Source organism: Peromyscus californicus, unplaced genomic scaffold, assembly GCF_007827085.1.
Source record: "Peromyscus californicus insignis strain IS unplaced genomic scaffold, ASM782708v3 Scaffold_8__1_contigs__length_139910024, whole genome shotgun sequence".
Lineage (NCBI taxonomy): Eukaryota > Metazoa > Chordata > Mammalia > Rodentia > Cricetidae > Peromyscus > Peromyscus californicus.
Genome location: NW_026294606.1, coordinates 4,170,993 through 4,191,310, shown reverse-complemented (window position 1 = coordinate 4,191,310; position 20,318 = coordinate 4,170,993). Strand labels below are relative to the sequence as shown.

Here is a 20,318-nt window from a genome sequence, read left to right as displayed (position 1 = left end):
CTTAACTGTTGTGGATATCACTCTGTATAAATAAAATGCTGATTGGCCAGTGGCCAGGCAGGAAGTATAGGCAGGACAGGCAGAGAAGAGAATTCTGGGAAGTGGAAGGCTGAGGCGGAGAGACTGCCAGCCGCCTCCATGACAAGCAGCATGTGAAGATGCCGGTAAGCCACGAGCCATGTGGCAAGGTATAGATTTATAAAAATGGGTTAATTTAAGATATAAGAACAGTTAGCAAGTAGCCATGGCCATACAGTTTTGTAAGCAATATAAGTCTCTATGTTTACTTGGTTGGGTCTGAGCGGCTGTGGGACTGGCAGGTGACAGAGATTTGTCCTGACTGTGGGCCAGGCAGAAAAACTCTAGCTACAAATGGCGCCCAATGGCTCCAGTTTCCACCTTAAACCTGATAATATTTAATAAGCAATTCTAAACAGAGCCAAAACCAGATTCCTGTTTCACGTCTCATACGGGCAGCTAGACGCTGCAACACGCGGGTTTGAGCTACTGGCGAGTTCCTGGCGTTTGCGCTCGACCTGCAGTATGGGGGGAATGAGGCCTCTGCAAGTGGCACATTAAGCTGTGTGGTGGATTTAGCCTTTGCTAGTACAAAACAAAAAAAGAGGTTTCTGGGCTACACACTGCTTTGATAGAAGCATAGACCCACTATTTCTGAGAGTTGATGGCTCCCAGAACTGGCGGAAAATGTACCACCGCCATGTTGGGAAGCTAAAGTGGGCAGAGCCAGCAGCCACAGTGCCGTTTCAGTCTTAGAATGCTGCAGTTTAAAGCAATAGGCTCAAGGTAATATAAAAAAAAGCCACATAAAGATGGCTATCATACAGAAAATCTGGATTATGTTCTTTGATATTCGTAACTGAAGAAAAACATTTGATCGCAAAAGCTGTTGAGTTAAACCAATATGGATATTTTAAAGGTACCTTGACTTCAAAATTTGGATGTAAGGATATGTTGCTTTGGAAAGGAGGCTCTGCTTTTGTTTCCACAGAAAGCCAGAGGCTATGGATTTGTTCCAGATTAAGACACATCAGGTTTGACCAGCCAAGACTACCTGAAAGGTCTCCAATGACACCATGGCCCAGATGATCCAACATCCAGAACTGTTTCAAGGCGACTGGCTTAGATGATACACCCTCACAGACTACTCCATAATCCTAAAATTTTCTGTGTGTCCCCATAAGATACAGCGCCCCCCTCCAGCAGGAAGTAGTAAGAGAAGTTACGCCCAAATTCTGGCCTTGGAGATGTGTAAAACTTAAAATCTTCCTTTGAAAAAAAGGGGGGGGGGGAGTGCTGTGGATATCACTCTGTATAAATAAAATGCTGATTGGCCAGTGGCCAGGCAGGAAGTATAGGCGGGACTAACAGAGAGGACAATTGAGAGAACAGGAAGGTGGGAGGAGACACTGCCAGCCGCTGCCATGACAAGCAGCATGTGAAGACGCCAGTAAGCCACGAGCCACGTGGCAAGGTATAGATTTATAAAAATGGATTAATTTAAGATATAAGAACAGTTAGCAAGAAGCCTGCCACAGCCATACAGTTTGTAAGCAATTTAAGTCTCTGTGTTTACTTGGTTGGGTCTGAGCGGCTGTGGGACTGGCGGGTGACAGAGATTTATTTGTCCTGACTGTGGGCCAGGCAAAAAAACTCTAGCTACACTTAACAATGTTTTTTGAACAGCAAAATTTTTAGAAGTTAAAAAGTTTATTAATTTTTAAACTTGATATAGATTACAGTTTTAGTTTTCTAAGAAACTCTTGCTATGAAGACTTCACTTCTGAGAATTCCAGTTTTGACTTTCATGTGTAGATCTCTGACCCACTGGGGAGTATAAAGGTTTAATATTTGCCTTTTCCCCATGGATATTCAGTTTTTCTTAGCATTTCTTAAAAAAACTTTTTCCTCAAAAATTTGCTTAGACACCTTCAACAAAACCAAGTGATCACCACATGACAACATTGAGTCCACAAAGACACGGTATACCTCATTTACCTATGTTTTATTTTGTGTGTGTACATGTGTGACTGGATTATGAAACAAGGTCTCCCTGTGTAGCCTGTACTCAATATGTAGCCCAGGCCATCCTCAAACTTGTAATCTTCCTGCCTGAATCTCCCAAGCAGCAGGTTTGTAGGTCTGTGCCAATGCACCTTGCTGCATATGTCTAAGAGTTCCTCAGCCATACACTCTAATATCCAATTGGGAATTGTGCATATCTTCTGTTACACTTATTCTCTGGCATCACTATTAATGAAACTTTTGTTGTTGTTTTGAGACATGGTCTTGCTAATGTCACCAAATGGCCTTAAACTCATGATCTTGCTGCCTCAGACTGAGTGTTTGAATTACAGGTATACTGCACAAAAGGCTCAATGGAATTTTTTAAACCTAATTTTCCAATTGTGTGACACTAGCATATAAAAATATAACCAAATTTTGTATGTTAACTTTGTATCCTATGGTCTTATTAATTCTAGGAGGTGTTTTTTTGTTTTTTTTTCTTTCTATTTAAAAAACCATGTCACTTGCACACAAAGGTTTGCTTCTTCACCTCTTTTCTGACTGCAATGACCAGGGCTTTCTGAAAAGGCTGAGTCTCAGGTTGTAGGTTGGTGGACACCCTCTGCTTCTACTGGCAGAGTAAAGCCACCCAATATCCCACTACTAAGCATGAGGCTTCTGTGATAGCAGGGGTGCCTGGCCAACTGGCCAATGCCTTGTGTGGGGCTCAAGCCCAAGGAAAACCTTGGCCACTGGAGTCTATCCCCAATGTCCCAGAAATGCAGCTGCCTTGGTAACAAGCATAGGTTGGAAACTACAAGTAAAACACCATTAAAGCTAGGATGCCCTGATGTCAGTATCCCAACTTAATGGTTCTGGTTCCAACTAAACCCTTCCTCCTAGAAGTTGCCTTTGTCATGGTGTGTCTTGGCTAGTTTTACATCAACCTGACACAAGTTAGAATCATTTTGGGAAGAGGAAACCTCACATGGGAAAGCCTGTGGTGCATTTTCTTGACTGATGTTGATGTGGGAAGGTCTAGCTCAGTGTAAGCAGTGCCATCCCTGGAAAGGTAATCCTGGTGCTATAAGGAAGCCATGGAAAATAAGCCATAAGTAGTACTCCTCTATGGCCTGTGCTCCTGTTCCTGCCCTGATCTCCCTCAGGTAAAATCAACCCTTTTCTCAAGTTACTTTTGGTCAAGGAATTTTATAAAAATAGAAACCCAAACTAAGATGTGGTATTTTATCGCAGCAATAGAAAAGCAATGAATACAGAAGTCATGGTATGATAGCAAAAATCAGATGGCTGCTTGGGGAGGGGGCCAGACACAATACAGCCACTCTTTGTGGTCATTAATTTCATTGAGGGTAGCTTCCCAAAATTTCCATCAGCATTCGGATTTTTTGTTTTTAAGGTGTAAGAAGGAGTTTAAAGGACAAATTCATACTAGGATATGTTGGTATCAGTGGTGGCTGCAAAAGTTTCTCGTGAGAAGGAAAAGCAGAGCTTGGCCAGGTGCCTGCAGTCATGGCATACCAGGGCAGTCCCATGCTGAGTGCTGAGGCAGCAGCAAGCAATCAATAACGTATCAGCCTGTACGCTAGCTACACAGAACTTTTCCCAGAACCTTTAAATAAGGGCATTTTTTTGTTTCAAAAGAAGAAAGTATAATAAGTTAGCTGCAGATATTTCCCACAGATGTCTACTGTCAAATTCAACTTCTTTAGTAAAAATAAGGCTGTCAGTCGGGCATGGTGGCCCACACCTTTAATCTCAGCACCCAGGAGATAGAGGCAGGTGGATCTCTGTGAGTCTGAGGTCAGTCTGGTCTACAGAGTGAGCTCCATGTCAGCCAAGGCCACAAAATGGGTGAGCTGCTGTTGGACGAGGAGGAGAAAGAGGAAGAAGAACGGCTACTAGATTATGTTTTCTTTGGTTGAAAAGTGCCATGTTGATTGTTATAAAGTACGTACATTTGAGGCTGGAGAGATGGCTCAGTAGTTGAGAGAGCACTCTTGTAGAGGGCCCAAGTTTGATTCCCAGCACCTATGTCAGGTGCTTACAATCATCTGTAACTCTAGTTCCAGGGGGATTTGATACTGTTGGTCTCTGTGAACACCTACATTCATGTATACAGACACACACCCATAAACATAATAAAATAAAATTTTTTTAAAAATGTACAATTTACCTAGCTCTTCTTTCTGCTGTAGTGAAGCTATTTCATGACCCTTGGCCCTCATGGAACTGCTATCTGAAGACAAGGACCAGACAACAAATTAAGCAAAACAGTAGTGTGGACAGTCCCTCAGAGAAGGAAGAAAAGGAGGCCAGGTGACCCTTGCCTGAGTCTAGGCACTGCCACCTCCAGATCCCTAGCTGTGTTTCATGGGAGCTAATGTGAATGGTGAAGGCTGACAGATGCCTGAGCCACCAATATTCTTGTAAATAATGCAGTAAATGGAAAGGTCTGCCAAGTTCAACTCAGGTAGAGTTCTTTTTGTGACACCAGTGCCCTTACCATCAGGAGTGGGTATGTGAAGACATTTTTTTGTATAATCTCAGTAAAAGCCATGCAGTAAGTGCTTTGTTTCTTTGTTTGAGAAAAAGTCTCTGTAGACCAGGCTGACCTCAAACTCAGAGATCTCCTGCCTCTGCCTCTTAAGTGCTGGGATTAAAGGTATGCACCACCATGCCATCATAAATGTTCTTTTTAAAGCCCTCTCTTTCTCTCTCTCTCTTAATCTAAAGACAACTCCTATAGCCCAGCTAGCCTCAAACTTGCTATATAGCCAAGACTGACCCTGACCTGATCTTCCTGCCTCCACCTCCAGAGTGCTGAGATTCCAAATGTATACCACTATGCCTGGCTTTAAGTGATGCTTGGCATGTACTCAGGCTCGCGAGATCTTAAACAAGAATCTTCCTCTCATTCCCAATAACTTGTATTTCTTTATCTTAGTCACTCTATTAAGTTTCCTGATGAAAGGTACAGAACTGACACTTTGGTGAACCAATGGACTGGCATGTCACTCCCTGTGTGACCTTGCTTTCCACCTGCTGGTGCTGACTCTACCCACTCCCTTTTCCTGTGGCTGCTCTTAGTCCACTGGTCCATTTGCTTCCTCAGGCCCAGTGCATATTCATTTTGCCCTTCAACTTCACACTTCTTGAATTTTCTCTTTTTTTTACATTGAAGTGAATTAAGCCTACAAATGTCCTTGGGAACACTTTGCCTGCAGCTCACACACTCTGACAGCTTGTATTTCTTTCTTTCTTCTTTTTTTCTTTTTCAAGACAGGGTTTCTCTGTGTTGCTCTGGCTGTCTTGAAACTCACAGATCTGCCTGCCTCTGCCTCCTGAGTGCTGGGATTAAAGGCGTGCACCTCCTGGCTCCAAAAGCTCGTACTTCTTAATCATTTAGTTAAAAATGTTTTCTACTCTCTCCTCCAGAGTCTTCCTAGTTCCAGCTATCTCTAATCTCTCAATCCTTTAAATACCATTTGTTTGTTTCTTTGTTTATTTTTTGCATATGGATATTTTGCCTGCAATATGTCTGTGTACAACATGTGCCTGGTACTCACAGAGGCCAGAAGGAGTCAGATCTCTGGGACCCTGGGACCGGACACTCTGGTGTCTCCTGGAACCAGAGTTACAGATGGTTGTGAGCCACCATGTGAATGCTAGGAATCAAACCTGGGTCCTCTGGAAGACCAGGCAGCGATTTAATGATTGGGCCCCCTCAATCTTCTTGCTTCAGCCTCCTGAGTGCTGGGATCACAAATGTATACCATGATAGCTATGTTGGCCTTTTAAAATAAGGTTGTCTAACAACCCGCTCATATTTCAGATAATTGTTGCTGTCACTTGTTGTGGAACAGAATATTTGTTTAACTATGTAAAGATGTGTTGCATTTGTTTATGCGGCATTTGTTTAATTATGTAAAGATGTGCTGCTGTTTCACCTTGCCTGCCTAACACACCTGACTGGTCTAATAAAAAGATGAATGGCCAATAGCTAGGCAGTAGAGGGATATGCAGGGCTGGTGGGCAGAGAGAATAAGTAAGAGGAGGAATGTAGGCTTGAGAGAGAGAATGAAGGAGAAAAAGAGGGAGATGCTGGGGCCAATCAGCCAGACATGAAGCATGAAAGTAAGACATACAGAATGAAAAAAAGGTAAAAAGCCCCGAGACAAAACATAGATGAAGAGAAACGGGTGAAATTAAATTATAAGAGCTAGTCGGAAAAGCATAAAATAAGGATGAGCATTCATAATTAATAATAAGTCTCCATATAATAATTTGGGGGCTAGTGGCCGAGAAAGCCTGCTACAATCACTGGTTCTAGATCAACATCCACTTCACTCTCTATATACTGTCTCTCAAGCTGGTGTCTCTTGTCTTTCATTTATTCTGAGTGTATTCTTTCTATCTCCAGAGGCGAAGTTATCAAAGCTAGGCTCAGGTCTTTGACAGCTGTCACCTCTGGGTAGTTTTGGAGTCAATGATATGGTCCCCCAAAGGCTCATACACTGAAGGCTTTGCTGGAGTGTATGGTCCTTTTGGGAGGTGGAGCCTCATGGAAAGAAGTTAGGTCACTGGGGGCATATCCTTAAAATGGATACTGGGACCTCATGCATCTATGTATGTGTGCTTGGGATGGGTGCATACAAGTAGAAGCCAGAGGACCACCTTGAATGGTGTTCCTCAGGAGGTGTCTACCCTGATTTTGGAGACAGGGTCTCTCATTTGGTCTGACACCCACCAAAGCAGGCTAGGCTGGCTGGGCAGATGGCTTCCGGGACCCACCTATGTTGGTTTCCCCAGCACTGGAGTTACAAATGTACAACCCAAGGCCCGGCATTTTACAAGTGTTTTAGGGACTGACTGGGGCCCTCATGCTTACGTTACTAATCAAAGTCCCTCTACAGCATGGCCCCACCTCTCTCTTTCTCTTTGCTTGTGTCCACTCTGAAGTGAACAGTCTTTTATGCTAAATGTTCCTACTGCAATATAGGGCTACTAAAGGCCAAAGCAACAGAGCCAAGACAACATAGAACGAAACCATTGGCACAAATGCATGTTTCTTTAAGCTGATCTCTCAAGTGTACCATTGCAGGGACCAAAAGCCAGCTAATACACAGGAACCTGCTCTTGTCCGGGCTCCTTGGTTCTTCGTAGACTGAGCAATTTTTATTGCACCCTAGAAACTATAAACACTGTTCTATATTGTGAAAAATATGGACCCTTTATGCTTTAACTAAACAAATGTTGACAGTTTTGTTTGCTTACCAGGTAATTTATTTTGTTAGCAAGTTACAAATTGTAATACCTTCATTAAATAACTGCTTAGAGCACTTTTTTTTTTTAAGGGGGGGTATTGCTAAATAGCCCAGGCTATCCTTGAATTCACCATTCTCTTGCCTCAGCCTCCAGAGTGCTAGGACTACAGACATGTACACCACACCTAGCCTGGAGAAGGTCTTTATGCTTCAGTTTCCATTGTCAGGGTATAAACACTGGGGTTTGTTAGGCAAGTGCTCAACATTTCAACTACATCCTCAGCTCACCATTTTATTTTTTCAAACTATTTTTAAGACAGGATCTAGCTAAATTCCCTAAGGGGACTGGTTTTGAACTCACTTTAGCCCAGGTAAGCTTAGACCTTGTGGTCCTCCAGCCTCAGCCTCCTGCACAATCGGATTACAGACCTGTACCCCCAGGTCAGACTAAAGCGTTCCATTTAAAGATGACTGTCACAAAGGTAACATAAAATGTCACTCTGCATCTCACGATTCAGGTGACCATCAGTTTGCTTTCTTTGGTTTTACAGGCTACAGGGGAAACCAGAGATACAAAGTACTATGGTCCTAGATACTCAGAAGGCTGAGACAAGAGGATAAACTGAGCCCAGATGTTTGAGGTAACATGGCAACAGTGCGATTTGGTTTCAAAAACAAATCAACAAATAATAAAAATAAGACAAAAGTCTTAGTGGTTCTCAAATAGCATGGAGATGCTAAATAAAATCAAATATCAAGTCAGAAAATTAAGCTCAATGAAAAATTCAAACCCAGCTCAGAGTTGTTTCAACTAGTATTAGGTACTCTTTAAAACAGTATTATCCCTACACAGGGACAAAGTGACATCAGTATTGTAATCAAACACTAATATTTTGGTAATGAGAGTATGGTAGAATAATTAGATACTTCAGGTCTGGCTAAGTGTTTAGATTTTTTTCATAAGGAATTTAATAAAATCATTATCAGGCATAACCAAAAAGTGTCATACCCATGATCCTAGATAAACTGGCAAGAGAGGTTCTTTCCTTTGCTGAAGAAAGAAAACGGCCATCAGAGCAAACACATATGGCGGCAGGCCTCCTTCTTCAGGGCGATCGATGCTACAAAGCTACAAAAAAACCAAACCCACATTAATGACGTTAGTTTGGGGATGGCTGGATACTAAACCCACAGCCTTACTTGTACTAGCAAACTCTGTCACTGAGCTACACCTCCAGCTCCTGTAAGGTTTTTCCAATTCACCAAGTTAAAAACTGGGCATCCTGTTTATCCTAGATTCAAGAAGTGAACCCTCTAGCATTGCTCAATCAGTGCAGCTGTGGTTTATGAGTCCTTCTGTTTTTAACTGGATGTTTTATTCTTATAGCTGTTTCTTTGAGACAGAGTCTTGGTATGCAGCAGTTCAAGCTGTCCTGGAACTTGAGAGCTCCTAGTCTCAGCCTCCTTAGCGATGAGATTATCCATGTGTGCTCACACCTGGCCAGCTGTCAGTCTTACATCATGATGTGATCTTCATTTGGGACTGCTCACGCTGACACTGCAGTTCAACCACCTATCTACAACTACAGAACTGTGAGGCATCCAGGAGTCTCTGAGTGTGTCACTGGAAATGGTGTCAGCAGCCTTATCTCAAACACTACCACGCCTCAGAAGACTTCACAAAGATGTTAAAGTAGAACTTCTTGGGTCATATTCTAAAAGTTTGACCTATATCTGATTTTTAATAAGTGCTATAACTCATTTTATCTTCTGAGGAATAATGTCACACTGAAATAGAAACTGAGCTTTCCTTCTGTGTATATTAAAGTGTCTAGTCCAATATTCTGACATCCACTCTCTTGATGCCTATAAATAGGTATCCAAAATAAGGCATGGTGGCACACATCTGTAATTTCAACACTCAGGAAGCAGAGGCACCTACAAGTTAGAGGACAGTGTAGATGATGTAGTGAGTTCCAAGCCAGCCAGGGCTGCCAAAACAAGACCAAACCAAACAAACCCAACAAAACCCAAACAAACAACAACAACAAAACCAAAAAAATCCACACACAACCACCCACCCCAAATCCTACCTTTGCCCAGTATCTAAATGCAATCACCAGAGGAACCAGCCTCGGCTCTAGTTTTCCAAGAGCCGTTAAGTGCTTTGTGGTCAGATAAGCGTTTTCATTTCCTGCGCTCACTTTACAAAGAAGTCCACTAGTGGGGGAAGGGTAAAGATGAGAGGGAAAAGAGAAAAACTGTGTTAAATAGGGATTGGTCTTCTATATCAAGTTTACACTAACAACAATAAAAACTAAAGAATGAAGAGCTTAAAATCACGATGTGGGATTTCAAGAAGAGCTTGATTTATTTTATGTGTGTGACCATTTTGAATAAACGTTAAGTATGTTGTGTACCATGTACATGCATGGTTCCCTAGAAGGTCAGAAGAGGGCATCTGATCCCTGGAGTTGGAGTCCCAGGTGGCTGCAAGCCACCAATCAGGTGCTGGGAATCAAACCCAGCTCCTCTGCAGGAACAATCAGTGCTCTTAACCTCTGAGCATATCTTCAACCCCAAAACTGGATTTAAAAAAATGGTGGCAGTATTTTTGAGTATTAAAAATACTTTGAAAAGAGCACAAGAACAGAAAAGTATTATCAAAGGCCTGCTCTGATCATTCCAATGGTACAAGAGTTTTCTCCTGAGAGTCAAAGGGATTTGCTTAATGAAGAGTCATCACAGCCTACCAAGCTCCCAGTAAGTGGCGGCGGCAGTGCTTCCCAAGGGAAAAGAGCTGCACATGTGAGGCCACCCTGAACAATATCTCAGATGCCAAAAGTGTTACTGAAAACAACGGCAAAGAAGGTGCTGAGAGGAAGCAATTATTCAATCAGGCCAGTTTAGCTGGAATCCGCTAAGATACTTCCAACAGTTTATTTTCCTTTTCTTCTTAAAAGGAAAGTACAGGGAAAATGCCAGTAAGCAGGACAAGTAATAGCCAGATTAGGAATTTACACTTCTACAAGTTAACCCTGAGATTTAACAAAGTACATGTGACTTTGGTAATCTGATAATCTGGACATGGTGGTACACCCCTATGATCCCAGCACAGCAGCAAACATACTGCCATAAAACTAAAGGCCATCCTGGGCTACAGAGTGATTCAGGGCCATCCTGGGCTATATATAGTTAGACTTTATCTCAAAATAAACCCAAATAAGATAAATCATATGAAATAAATAGCAGCTTAAAGACACAGAGACCTTTGCTTATCTCTGCACAGTACCACGGGCACCCGGGCATGGAAGTCAGCATCAACATCAGTGAAGGAGTCTGAGGAGAGAGGAAAAACAATCAAACAGGTTAATTAAACCTCTCTGAAAAACAAACCTGGGAAGGCCTAAGAGTAGCTGTGGGTCTGAGAGGCCACTGCCACAAACACCCCTCAGGTGACTTAGAAAGAGAGGACACTATGTCCAAGATCAAATCACCACAGTCCAAGTCCTAATGTTCCAAAGCTAGTGTTTGATCAGAAAGACCACAGTGTTGAAGCAGCACTTAAACGCTCTGTGGACAACATAATTAGAAATGTGCACGGGAGACTAAGGACAGAGTGATGTAAAGCTACTAACAATAGACAGTGTCAAAATATGTACTGACTGAAACAAGATGAAATGTTTAAATGTTTCTAAAAACAGAAAGAATAAGAACGCCTAACTCAAGGGAAAGTATCATCTGATGAGGCCTAGCTACTGAGAAAAGCCATAAGCTCCAAGGAGGACATTGGATTGGACAAGACAACTGAGGAGCCCATTTGGGAACAATGGTCTTTGAGTTCATTAATCAGGGTGGGGCCACACCTATTTGCCATCTGTAACGCTGACTTCAACCACGCAATAAAGCAGATCACCATGAGCTTACTCCCAAGAGTAAATGTCATATAGTCTGCATTTTTAACTCAGTCTAGGGTTCATTAATCCTAAATGTTGTCAGACTAACAGCTGTCTCACTGGTGGTCCTTCCGAGCGCTTGCTGGACTCTAGTTAATAGTTCAAAGGCATTTACTTTTATTTTTGCTTTGGATTTTACCCTTAATATAAGTAATTTTTAAAAGTGAACTTCCTACTTGCAGTTTGGTAGTAAGATATATTCAAATTTATAGACAAAAGACAAAATCAGAAGCAAAATGTGGAAGAATTTGGCCTTACCACTGTTCTTTAAACATTCTTGAACAAGTAAGAGGACATCTGGCTGAGACATCTAGGAAATAAATGAATGAATACATGAAATAATCCCTCAGCACTTTTGTTTTTCTGGTATAATACAGTCTGAAGTTCCCCAAATTGCTTTCCAAATAAGAAATGCACATTGCTACAGGTGAAGAAAATAGTCATTAGCCCGTGTGTAAGGCCAACAAAGAGCCCATGAGGAGGCTTGTGTGTGGGTAAAGGATTTACTTAGCTGCATACAAACTCATTCTTGAGGTAGTGATGGTGGTTGGAAGGTTTTACTGCAACAATGTTCCCCTTGCTCTGAAACACTGTTGCAACACACAGCTACATGGTTCCAACATCAATAACATCCCTTTCTCCAATCTTTGTTCCACATTGGACCAAAGCCCTTTCAAATTCTCCAATGGATCCTTAAATCTTTTTCTTATGTCGTTGGTGTGAGGTGTTTTATTTACACATGTATTTGTGTGTGTGTGTGTGTGTGTGTGTGTGTGTGTGTGTGTGTGTGTGTGTGTATCCCTAAAGAGACCAGAAGAGGGTGTCAAATCCTCAGTACAGGAGGTACAGGCAGTTGTAAAATAACCCTGTGCGAGCTAGGAGCCAAACACAGGTACTCTGGAAAAGCAACATGAACACTGAACTGTTGAGCCATCACTCTAGCCTTTTTTGTTTTTTGAGACAGGGTTTTGTTCTATAGCTCAGGCTGGCCTCAAACTCACAGTAATCCTACCACTGCCTCGCAAATGCTGGGACTACAGGTGTGAGCCACCCTCCCAATTTAAGGTTCCTTAAATTTTTGCTGATACCATACTGTTATTAGGTCAATGTCAAATGTTACTGCACAGCTTTCAAGCTTTTGTACAATTTACCCAGGTCTCTACATCCTAAGTACAGTTCTGTGGAAATGCACCCTCTTTGATGAAGCTAAGTCTGTTCTCAGAGCTTGTCACTCAGTCTTGCTTCTCTGCACAGCTGTTACTATAGTAAATAACTGAGGAAACAGCTTACCTCCTGACTAGCTACAAGTGCCACCAGAGAGCCAGGTCTATCTTGTCCTTTACAAACTAGCACAGTGCCTACATACAACAGGGGCTTAGTGAAAATTTGTTACATTAATGATACCAGATCAAAATAACCACTATGGACTTACTCTGGTAAATTACTTACTAGAATTTGAAACTTAAAACAATATTAACATTGGAGCTGGAGATGGCTCAGTGGTTAAGAGCACACACTTCTCTTCCAGAGGACCTGAGTTCAGTTCCTAGTGCTCACATTGGGCAGCTCACAACCACTTGTAACTCCAGTTGCTGGGGGGAATCTAATACCTCTGGCCTCTGAAGGTATACCTACACTCATGTGCATATACCCACACGAAGACAGACAGACACGCATGCACTAAAATAAGTTTTTAAAAAAGCAGTAAAATCTATGGGTTAACTAATCAGGTAGCTACAGAATTGCAGCACAGCAAGGAATGAGAGGCTATGAGGAAGACCACCAAGGAGTCCAACTCAGAATCTAGTTGTTGTTTCAAAGACAGGGTCTTACTAAGTAACCCTGGCTGACCTGGAACTTTACTATGTAGACCAGGCTGGCCTCAAACTCACAGAGACCCACTTGCCTCTAGGACCAAAGGCATGTGCCACCATGCCTGGCCTCAGAATCTATATTTTTAACAAACAACTAAACTAAGCATAGACCAGCTGTAAAAAAGCCATTGGGAACCAGAGTGGGTAAATGGATAATCTAAGTTTCTTCTGGCTTTAAAGTTCTGACTTATCCATGTCTTTGGGAATCATACTTCACCAAAATGTGGGGTTGTATAGCTGGTGTGTGTGTGTTGGGAGGAGGGGTTCCTCACTTTATGCTTGTCTTAAGCTTGCTTTGTCTGAGGCTAGCCTTGAAGCCCTGATCTTTCTGTCTCCAACTCTCTAGTACTGGGATTACAGGTGTGCTCCATCATGAGGTTAGGTGTGGTTCTTTTCAAAAGTCTAATTACTGTTTAAATTACATGTATTCATTATGCCTTTGTGTGGGGCATACATTTGGCCACAGGACAGTTTGTGGCACCAGAGATTGAGCTCAAGTCATCAGGCTTGGGGCAAGCACCTTTATCACTGAGCCATCTCTCTGGTCCATCACTAGTTTTTATTATTGTTATTATTATATTATTATTTATTATTAATAATAATATATAAAATGAGAATTTGGGAGTTAATTAGGTTTCCAGATCATGAATATTTACAAATACACACTATTTGAACATCTGCCCTCCTGTCATAGTAAGGTTGGCTTTATGAAGAATTCATAGACATATATACACCCTCTCAAGATCCATACGCCTAGAAAACCAGCGTTACAAGTAAGTAGGAAAGATCTATAGCAAAATAAGCATGAAAATTTGTAAAGTAAAAAAAATAAAATTCTGAAGCTGAAGACAGAAGACATAAAAGTGAAAATTCTCAGGGAGAACTGTCACAGTTACACTTTAAATCTCAAAATATATTTACATCCAGGTCACATTTAAAAGAATTTCTGCTTTTTGCCATCAGACAGCCACGGGTCTCAAGCATGCTCCCTGGAAAAGCCTGTGCCGGTGTGAAGCACAGCAGGCTGATACGAGACAAAGCTGAAGTCCTCAGAAAGGAGCTGTGACAAACAGGCTTAAGGAAGGCCCAACTTCCTCACAATCCACGTGAACATGAGGAACTCATAATTATGTTTGCTGATCAGCAATCAAATCCTGAGAATTCCCAAATCTAAAAGCCTTGCCCCTAATGTCTCTGAGAGTCCCCATCACTCCATTAAGAAAGTGGCTGCTGTGTACATTTTGAGAGGAACAGAAAAGATAAGGACACTAAGATCTATGTGCTTCTGATAAGGAGCCAAACTGGCTTGATATTCTAAGACCATGCAGGTCTGCCCAGCCAACTGAAAATACACACAAATGTGCCCACGTACTCAACAATAAAATAAGCTTAAATAGCTGGGCGATGGTGGCGCACGCCTTTAATCCCAGCACTCGGGAGGCAGAGCCAGGCGGATCTCTGTGAGTTCGAGGCCAGCCTGGGCTACCAAGTGAGTCCCAGGAAAGGCGCAAAGCTACACAGAGAAACCCTGTCTCGAAAAACCAAAAAAAAAAAAAAAAAAGAATTGACTCTTGGCCGGGCGGTGGTGGCGCACGCCTTTAATGCCAGCACTCGGGAGCCAGAGCCAGGTGGATCTCTGTGAGTTCAAGGCCAGCCTGGGCTACCAAGTGAGTCCCAGGAAAGGCGCAAAGCTACACAGAGAAACCCTGTCTCGAAAAACCAAAAAAAAAAAAAAAAAAAGCTTAAATAAAGACAGGGGCTCAGGAGTTAAGAGCACTTGTTCTTCTGGAGGACCAGAGCTCAGATCCCAGTACCCATATCAGGTGGCTCACAAGTTCCAGGGGAGCTGATGCCCTCTCTGGCCCCCATGGGCATCTACACACACCTGGCATACATACATACATACACACACACACACACACACACACACACACACACACACACACACACGGAAGGGTACACGAGTTCACACAAGCATGTAAATATAAAACTTTTCTTAAAAGCTAAACAAAAGAATTCTTTGTGACTGCAAAGTCCAGCACATCATTTTGTACTTACGATTGCTGGAAACTGAACATCAATGTTCACATCTGAGTCGCTGAAGCCGAATCTGCTACAGGAAGATCCATACAGCCTAAGAGAACAGTCTAGAAATAAGTAAGCACATGGGAGTCACAAATAGTAAAATCTCTCAAAAGCTGTAACCAAACACTGCTACTTAAAACACAAAACCATCAATCAAAGCTGTGCATAGAAGCAAGACCAGAGAGACCAGACACTCACAAAGGAGGACTGCAAAGCCATTTGCTCAGCTTTTCACTGGACTTCAGCCACCCTGCCATGAGCTTTGAAGCATTTAAAGACTCCTACATGATCATGCTCACATCTTGTGCAGAAAACTCTGTAATGATTTTTAAAATTCTGATGTTGAATGTTGAAAAGAACACCTGGTTTTAAATCCTACAGTATACTCATGAGCTATTGCAAGCATTTCTTTCCAATATCAGAATGCATACATAGCTCGAACTTATTATAAAGAGTAGGTTTCACTATAAAGTAAAGGTTCTTGCTGTTGTTCAGATTTGCCTTGATCCTGGGTCAATCATTTTGCCTCATCCTCCCCAAAGCTAGAACTATAGGCTCGTCTACTGCACCCAGCTAACACTGCCATTTTTGTGAGGGGACAGGACTTTGAGGCAAGGACTCAAGTAACCCTGCTGGCATCTAACTACCTACGGAGCTGAGAATAACTGTGAACTCCTGATGCCCCTGCCTCCACCTCCTCCTAGGTGTTAGAATTGCCACTGTATGAGGCTCTAAAGTTACTTTTTAATAGGAATCACCACAACATGAACAAAAAGCCTTTAACATAACACAACCAGTTCTGAAAATCATTTGCAAAAGTATTACAGAATAATTTAAAATGTGACAAGATGGATGTGGTGAAGCTCACACTCAAGTCCCCACATTTGAAAGGTTGAGGAAAGAGGACAGAATATATTCATTTTCTTATAAAGGTGTCTCTTGTAACTTTAGTAAATTTTGCTTGTAAAATATACTTTGTTACAGAAAACTCTTAAAACCCAAGAAGTCACTTAAATCATTTAGTTTTTTTTGTTTTTGTTTTTTTAAAGAAAAACTCCCCTTGATGGTGAAGGTCTTTTTGGCACAAATGAAGTAAGCACTGAAATTGAACACTGTACATATGTACAGGTGACACACATCTGCACCACACCTTGCTTAAAGAGACAGTGCTGCCAGGTGGGGTGGTGCATGCCTTTAGTTCCAGTATTGGAAGGAAGGAGCAGGCAGATCTCTTTGAGTTTGAGGCCAGCCTGGTCTACATAGTGAGTTTCAATCCAAACAGGGCTACATAGTGAGACCTTGTCTTGAGGGAAAAACAAAAGAGGAAGTGCTTTTATTTTGGTTGCTTGTCACAGAACATCATGTGCATGACTTTTCAGTATGAGTAGTTTAGAGTTGTAATGAAAGGTAATTAAGCAATGACTCTAACTCACTCTCTCCCTCCCTTGACCTCCCTCTACATCCCACTAGGTAGCCCCAGGTAGCCTTGAACTCATGATCCTCATCCATCAGCCTCCCAAGTGCTGGGGCCTTGTGGGGGCTTTTAGAAGGCGTTGTCCGCTGTTCATTGGCAATTCTGCCACAGGAAAGACTCAAAAGCCAATTACGCTACTTCAGTCATTGCCTACAGAGGCCCAGCCAAGTGTGTGTGGGGTGAGTCTGCCAGTCTTAAATGTTAACAGACAGTATGCCCCTACAAAGTTATCCCCACAACTTGATGGATTTAAAATTAGAAAGAGGCAAAAGCAAAAGATAGACGCACCTTGGAAAATCATTGCAAGAGTAAACAAAACAATAGCACACAATATGTACTAGGCTCCAAAACTCAGTTTCTATACAATTCTTTTATGTACATTTAAATAGAATTTTATTTTGACACATATAACCTAAAAATTACTTCAGGATACCTCTCTTTGTTTAACTGGACTAGGGTTCAGTATAGAGCAATTACCTAGTATGTACAAGGTCTTAGATTTAATTTCTAGTGCTATAAATAATAGTCTAATAAATAAGGCTAGTTAATAAAAATAGAGTTGGGGATGTGGTTCAGCCAATATCAAGCACATGTCTAACATTTGCAAAAGGCTCTGGGTTGCTTTCAGTACTGCAAAACAAACAAACAAAAAAACCTATGTTAATTCAGACAAAAAAGTAACCAAACATCCATCGAAACCTCAGTGTCTCAATAAAGGGCATATTCAACTATACTAAAATTCCTCAGTGTCTCAATAAAGGGCATATTCAACTATACTAAAATTAGTCACACATTAACATGTATAATGAAAGGAGATGTATAATGACAGTGCATGTAAGTTTTTTGTTACCTTAGGAAAAGTCAGACAGACACACACACACACACACACACACCAGCTAGATGTGGTGGTACATGCCTGTAATTCCAGCATACAAGAAACTATGCGAGGGGATTCATGAGTTCAAGATCACCCTGGACTACATAGCAAATTTCAGACCAGCCTAGCATACTGGAAGAAGGGAAACGAAACAAAATGAACACTCCCCAACATGCCCCCAGCCCCCCACCCCCTCAGCCCCCACCGCCACCCCCCCCACACACACACCAAAAAACCACCACCACCAGAACACTAAAAATAGGCGCTTTGCGATGTAGCAAAAAAGTCCTCATGATGCCTTGTTTCTTGAGACAGGGTCTGCTATGTAGCCCAGGCTGGCCTCAAGCTTGGGACCCTAGACCTCGGCCTCCATAAGCTGGTATTACAGGCAGCAGTCCTGTGCCTGGCCATAAGTTAATTCTTATTAGGTGAAAGTGACTTAACTATGAGGTATCCTTAGATGCTAAATAGAAAAACAAATCTAGAAAATACCTGGTAGTTTGTGCTGGAACACACTTTCCATGACATGCTTAATTTCTAGTCTCTGATCCAAGTTTTCACTGTGTAAACCAAACTCCTGCACCACTTTGTCAATGGCACTGCCAACTGCATTGATCTGGGAGGGTGCTGGCGGGGGCAGCGTGGTGAGCAACTCTTCCTCCTGCTTTTCCTTGTAAGATCAACAGTAGGATTACAAAGGACTCATAGGTAGCAGTTACCTTTCACTTTTCACCATGGCAGTACCCTACAGAATGTTCTGGACTCCTCATAGCCTTCCTTATCTCAGACATGTGTTCTTCCTATCAAACACACACTCTATGTACTTAATACGGATAATAAAGAGCAGGCGAGAATACAACAGACATTATGCACCTTATTTACAGAAGAACACCTAGGCTCCCCAGTGGCTTCCTACATCCTGGCTCTGTACTTGGGGATATTCGCAGGGCTACCCAGCAAACACATCTGACTAGTGGAGAAGTACTCTGACGAAACTAAATTCAGCAAGTGGTTTGATTTCAGTATCTACAGGGTTTAGGAAGGCCACAGAGACAGCAGCTGCAGAGACTCACCTTGAGGTTCTTCTTGTGCCTCTTCTCCTTGATGTGCTTATGAGCAAACGGGATGGAGTCGATCAGAGCGTCACACAGCTTGCAGGTGTACTTGGCTGTAGGGCAATTTCGTGGTCGCTACAGTTTGAAAAGAGTGACAGAAAGATATATCTCCAAACATTTAGAGAAACAAAATTAGCCAGAATAATGGTTTCTCCCATCACTTTCAAAATGGACAGTTTTGTCTTGATTTTCTTAAATCACACTGAATATCCCTCAACACACAGACTTACACAAGGATAAAAAAGTGGAAAACCTAACCCACTGAGGCAAATGTTGCAATCACTAACACAGTGTAAAGGAAAACACAGACATGATCTAGCAAACGTATGAGTAAAGATGGTACCCTTTTTAGCCTGTCAATGCAGTCTCTCTTTAGTCGTTCCTCAGCCTGATGCAAGCCCAGAAGCTCCTTTGTTGAAAGTGCAGACTCATCGATCACAGGACCTTCCAACTCTCCATCCTGCTCACTTTCCTCATTTCTAGTCCTTCGTGGCTTCCGAGGTCTGGACCGCTGTTTCTTGGTTTCTTAAGTTAGGGGACAATATTGAAGTGGTAAATACCATCACTCCGAGTAAGATGTAGAACTTCCTTCCTTTAAATTCACTTACTTACACACAGCACTAGGGATTGAACCCAGGTCCTCACATACACTGGCAAGTGCTAGACCCCGTGTTCTATCCCAAGCGCATATGCACTTATTTCAATGATAGGATAAGTGATGTCTGAACACTGAACAATAGGGAAGGTGACTTTCCATATTCACCCATCCACATTAATCACTGCAATGAAAAAGGATTGTTTTTTCCGTACAATTTGATTTTATCTCCTCCCACATTAGGCTGCTGAGCACACTTATGCAACAGTAAAAGTCTCCCGCTGAAGGCAGATATAACTGTAATTCTAATACACTTGATATATACATACATAGTATTTCCAACCAAATTGTAAATGTACCTGGTGTTTTAATAAAAAGTATTCATATTTGTTTTGATTTTTTTTAAGTGAAGAATCCCAGTAGGGAAGAATGGACAATACTGCATGCACCTGGAGAACTCAGAAATTGATCATATTCTTATGTGATTCAAATAAAGTCATTTAGCTACAAATGTAGCCTTTAATCGTAATTGGAGTTCCTTCATTATTAAGAAAAAATTCAAGCCCAAGTTTTACTTAGAACACACAGTTCCCACTTCACTTTTGCTTTTGTTTTTTAAACATACCACCGACAGAATGAGCACATGCCATACCGGAAAAAACAATTGGCAGTTAAAAATCAAAGTTTAGCCTAAATAAATGTGTTATAAATTCTTTGTTAGTTCTATAATCCTTAGAGTGAATAAATAAATTCAAGCTAACTACTCTTCAACCTGTGAAGCATATAAGAATTGTGGGACTGAACTTTAAAAACTATGGTAAGCAGCCTTGGGACTCCTATCAGGTTCTGAAAGACAATGAATGCTAACTGTAACATGGGGCTGTAGAGATGGCTCCGTGGAATGAGCTCTTACAGAGGACCTGGGTTCTGTTCCCAGCACCCACGTAGCCTCTGCAGGCATCCACACATGCACATACCTACATAAATTAAAATAATAAAATAAATCTTTTTAAAATTCTGATTAAACAGATG

General features: G+C 41.9%; 1 protein-coding gene across 7 annotated transcripts in view; it reads right to left on the bottom strand.

Annotated features, from left to right (window-relative positions):
• The window catches only part of Tut7 (terminal uridylyl transferase 7), a 62,458-nt gene that overhangs the window by 36,433 nt on the left and 5,707 nt on the right, over nt 1–20,318 (bottom strand). For all 7 annotated transcript variants that reach the window (XM_052728049.1, XM_052728048.1, XM_052728051.1 and 4 more), the window contains exons 3-10: nt 19,035–19,216; nt 18,650–18,766; nt 18,069–18,246; nt 15,199–15,287; nt 11,525–11,576; nt 10,580–10,649; nt 9,404–9,530; nt 8,320–8,439 (exon numbers count right to left, since the gene is read on the bottom strand). In XM_052728049.1, the coding sequence (XP_052584009.1) occupies nt 8,320–8,439; nt 9,404–9,530; nt 10,580–10,649; nt 11,525–11,576; nt 15,199–15,287; nt 18,069–18,246; nt 18,650–18,766; nt 19,035–19,216 (935 nt within the window). The remainder of the gene's footprint in view (nt 1–8,319; nt 8,440–9,403; nt 9,531–10,579; nt 10,650–11,524; nt 11,577–15,198; nt 15,288–18,068; nt 18,247–18,649; nt 18,767–19,034; nt 19,217–20,318) is intronic.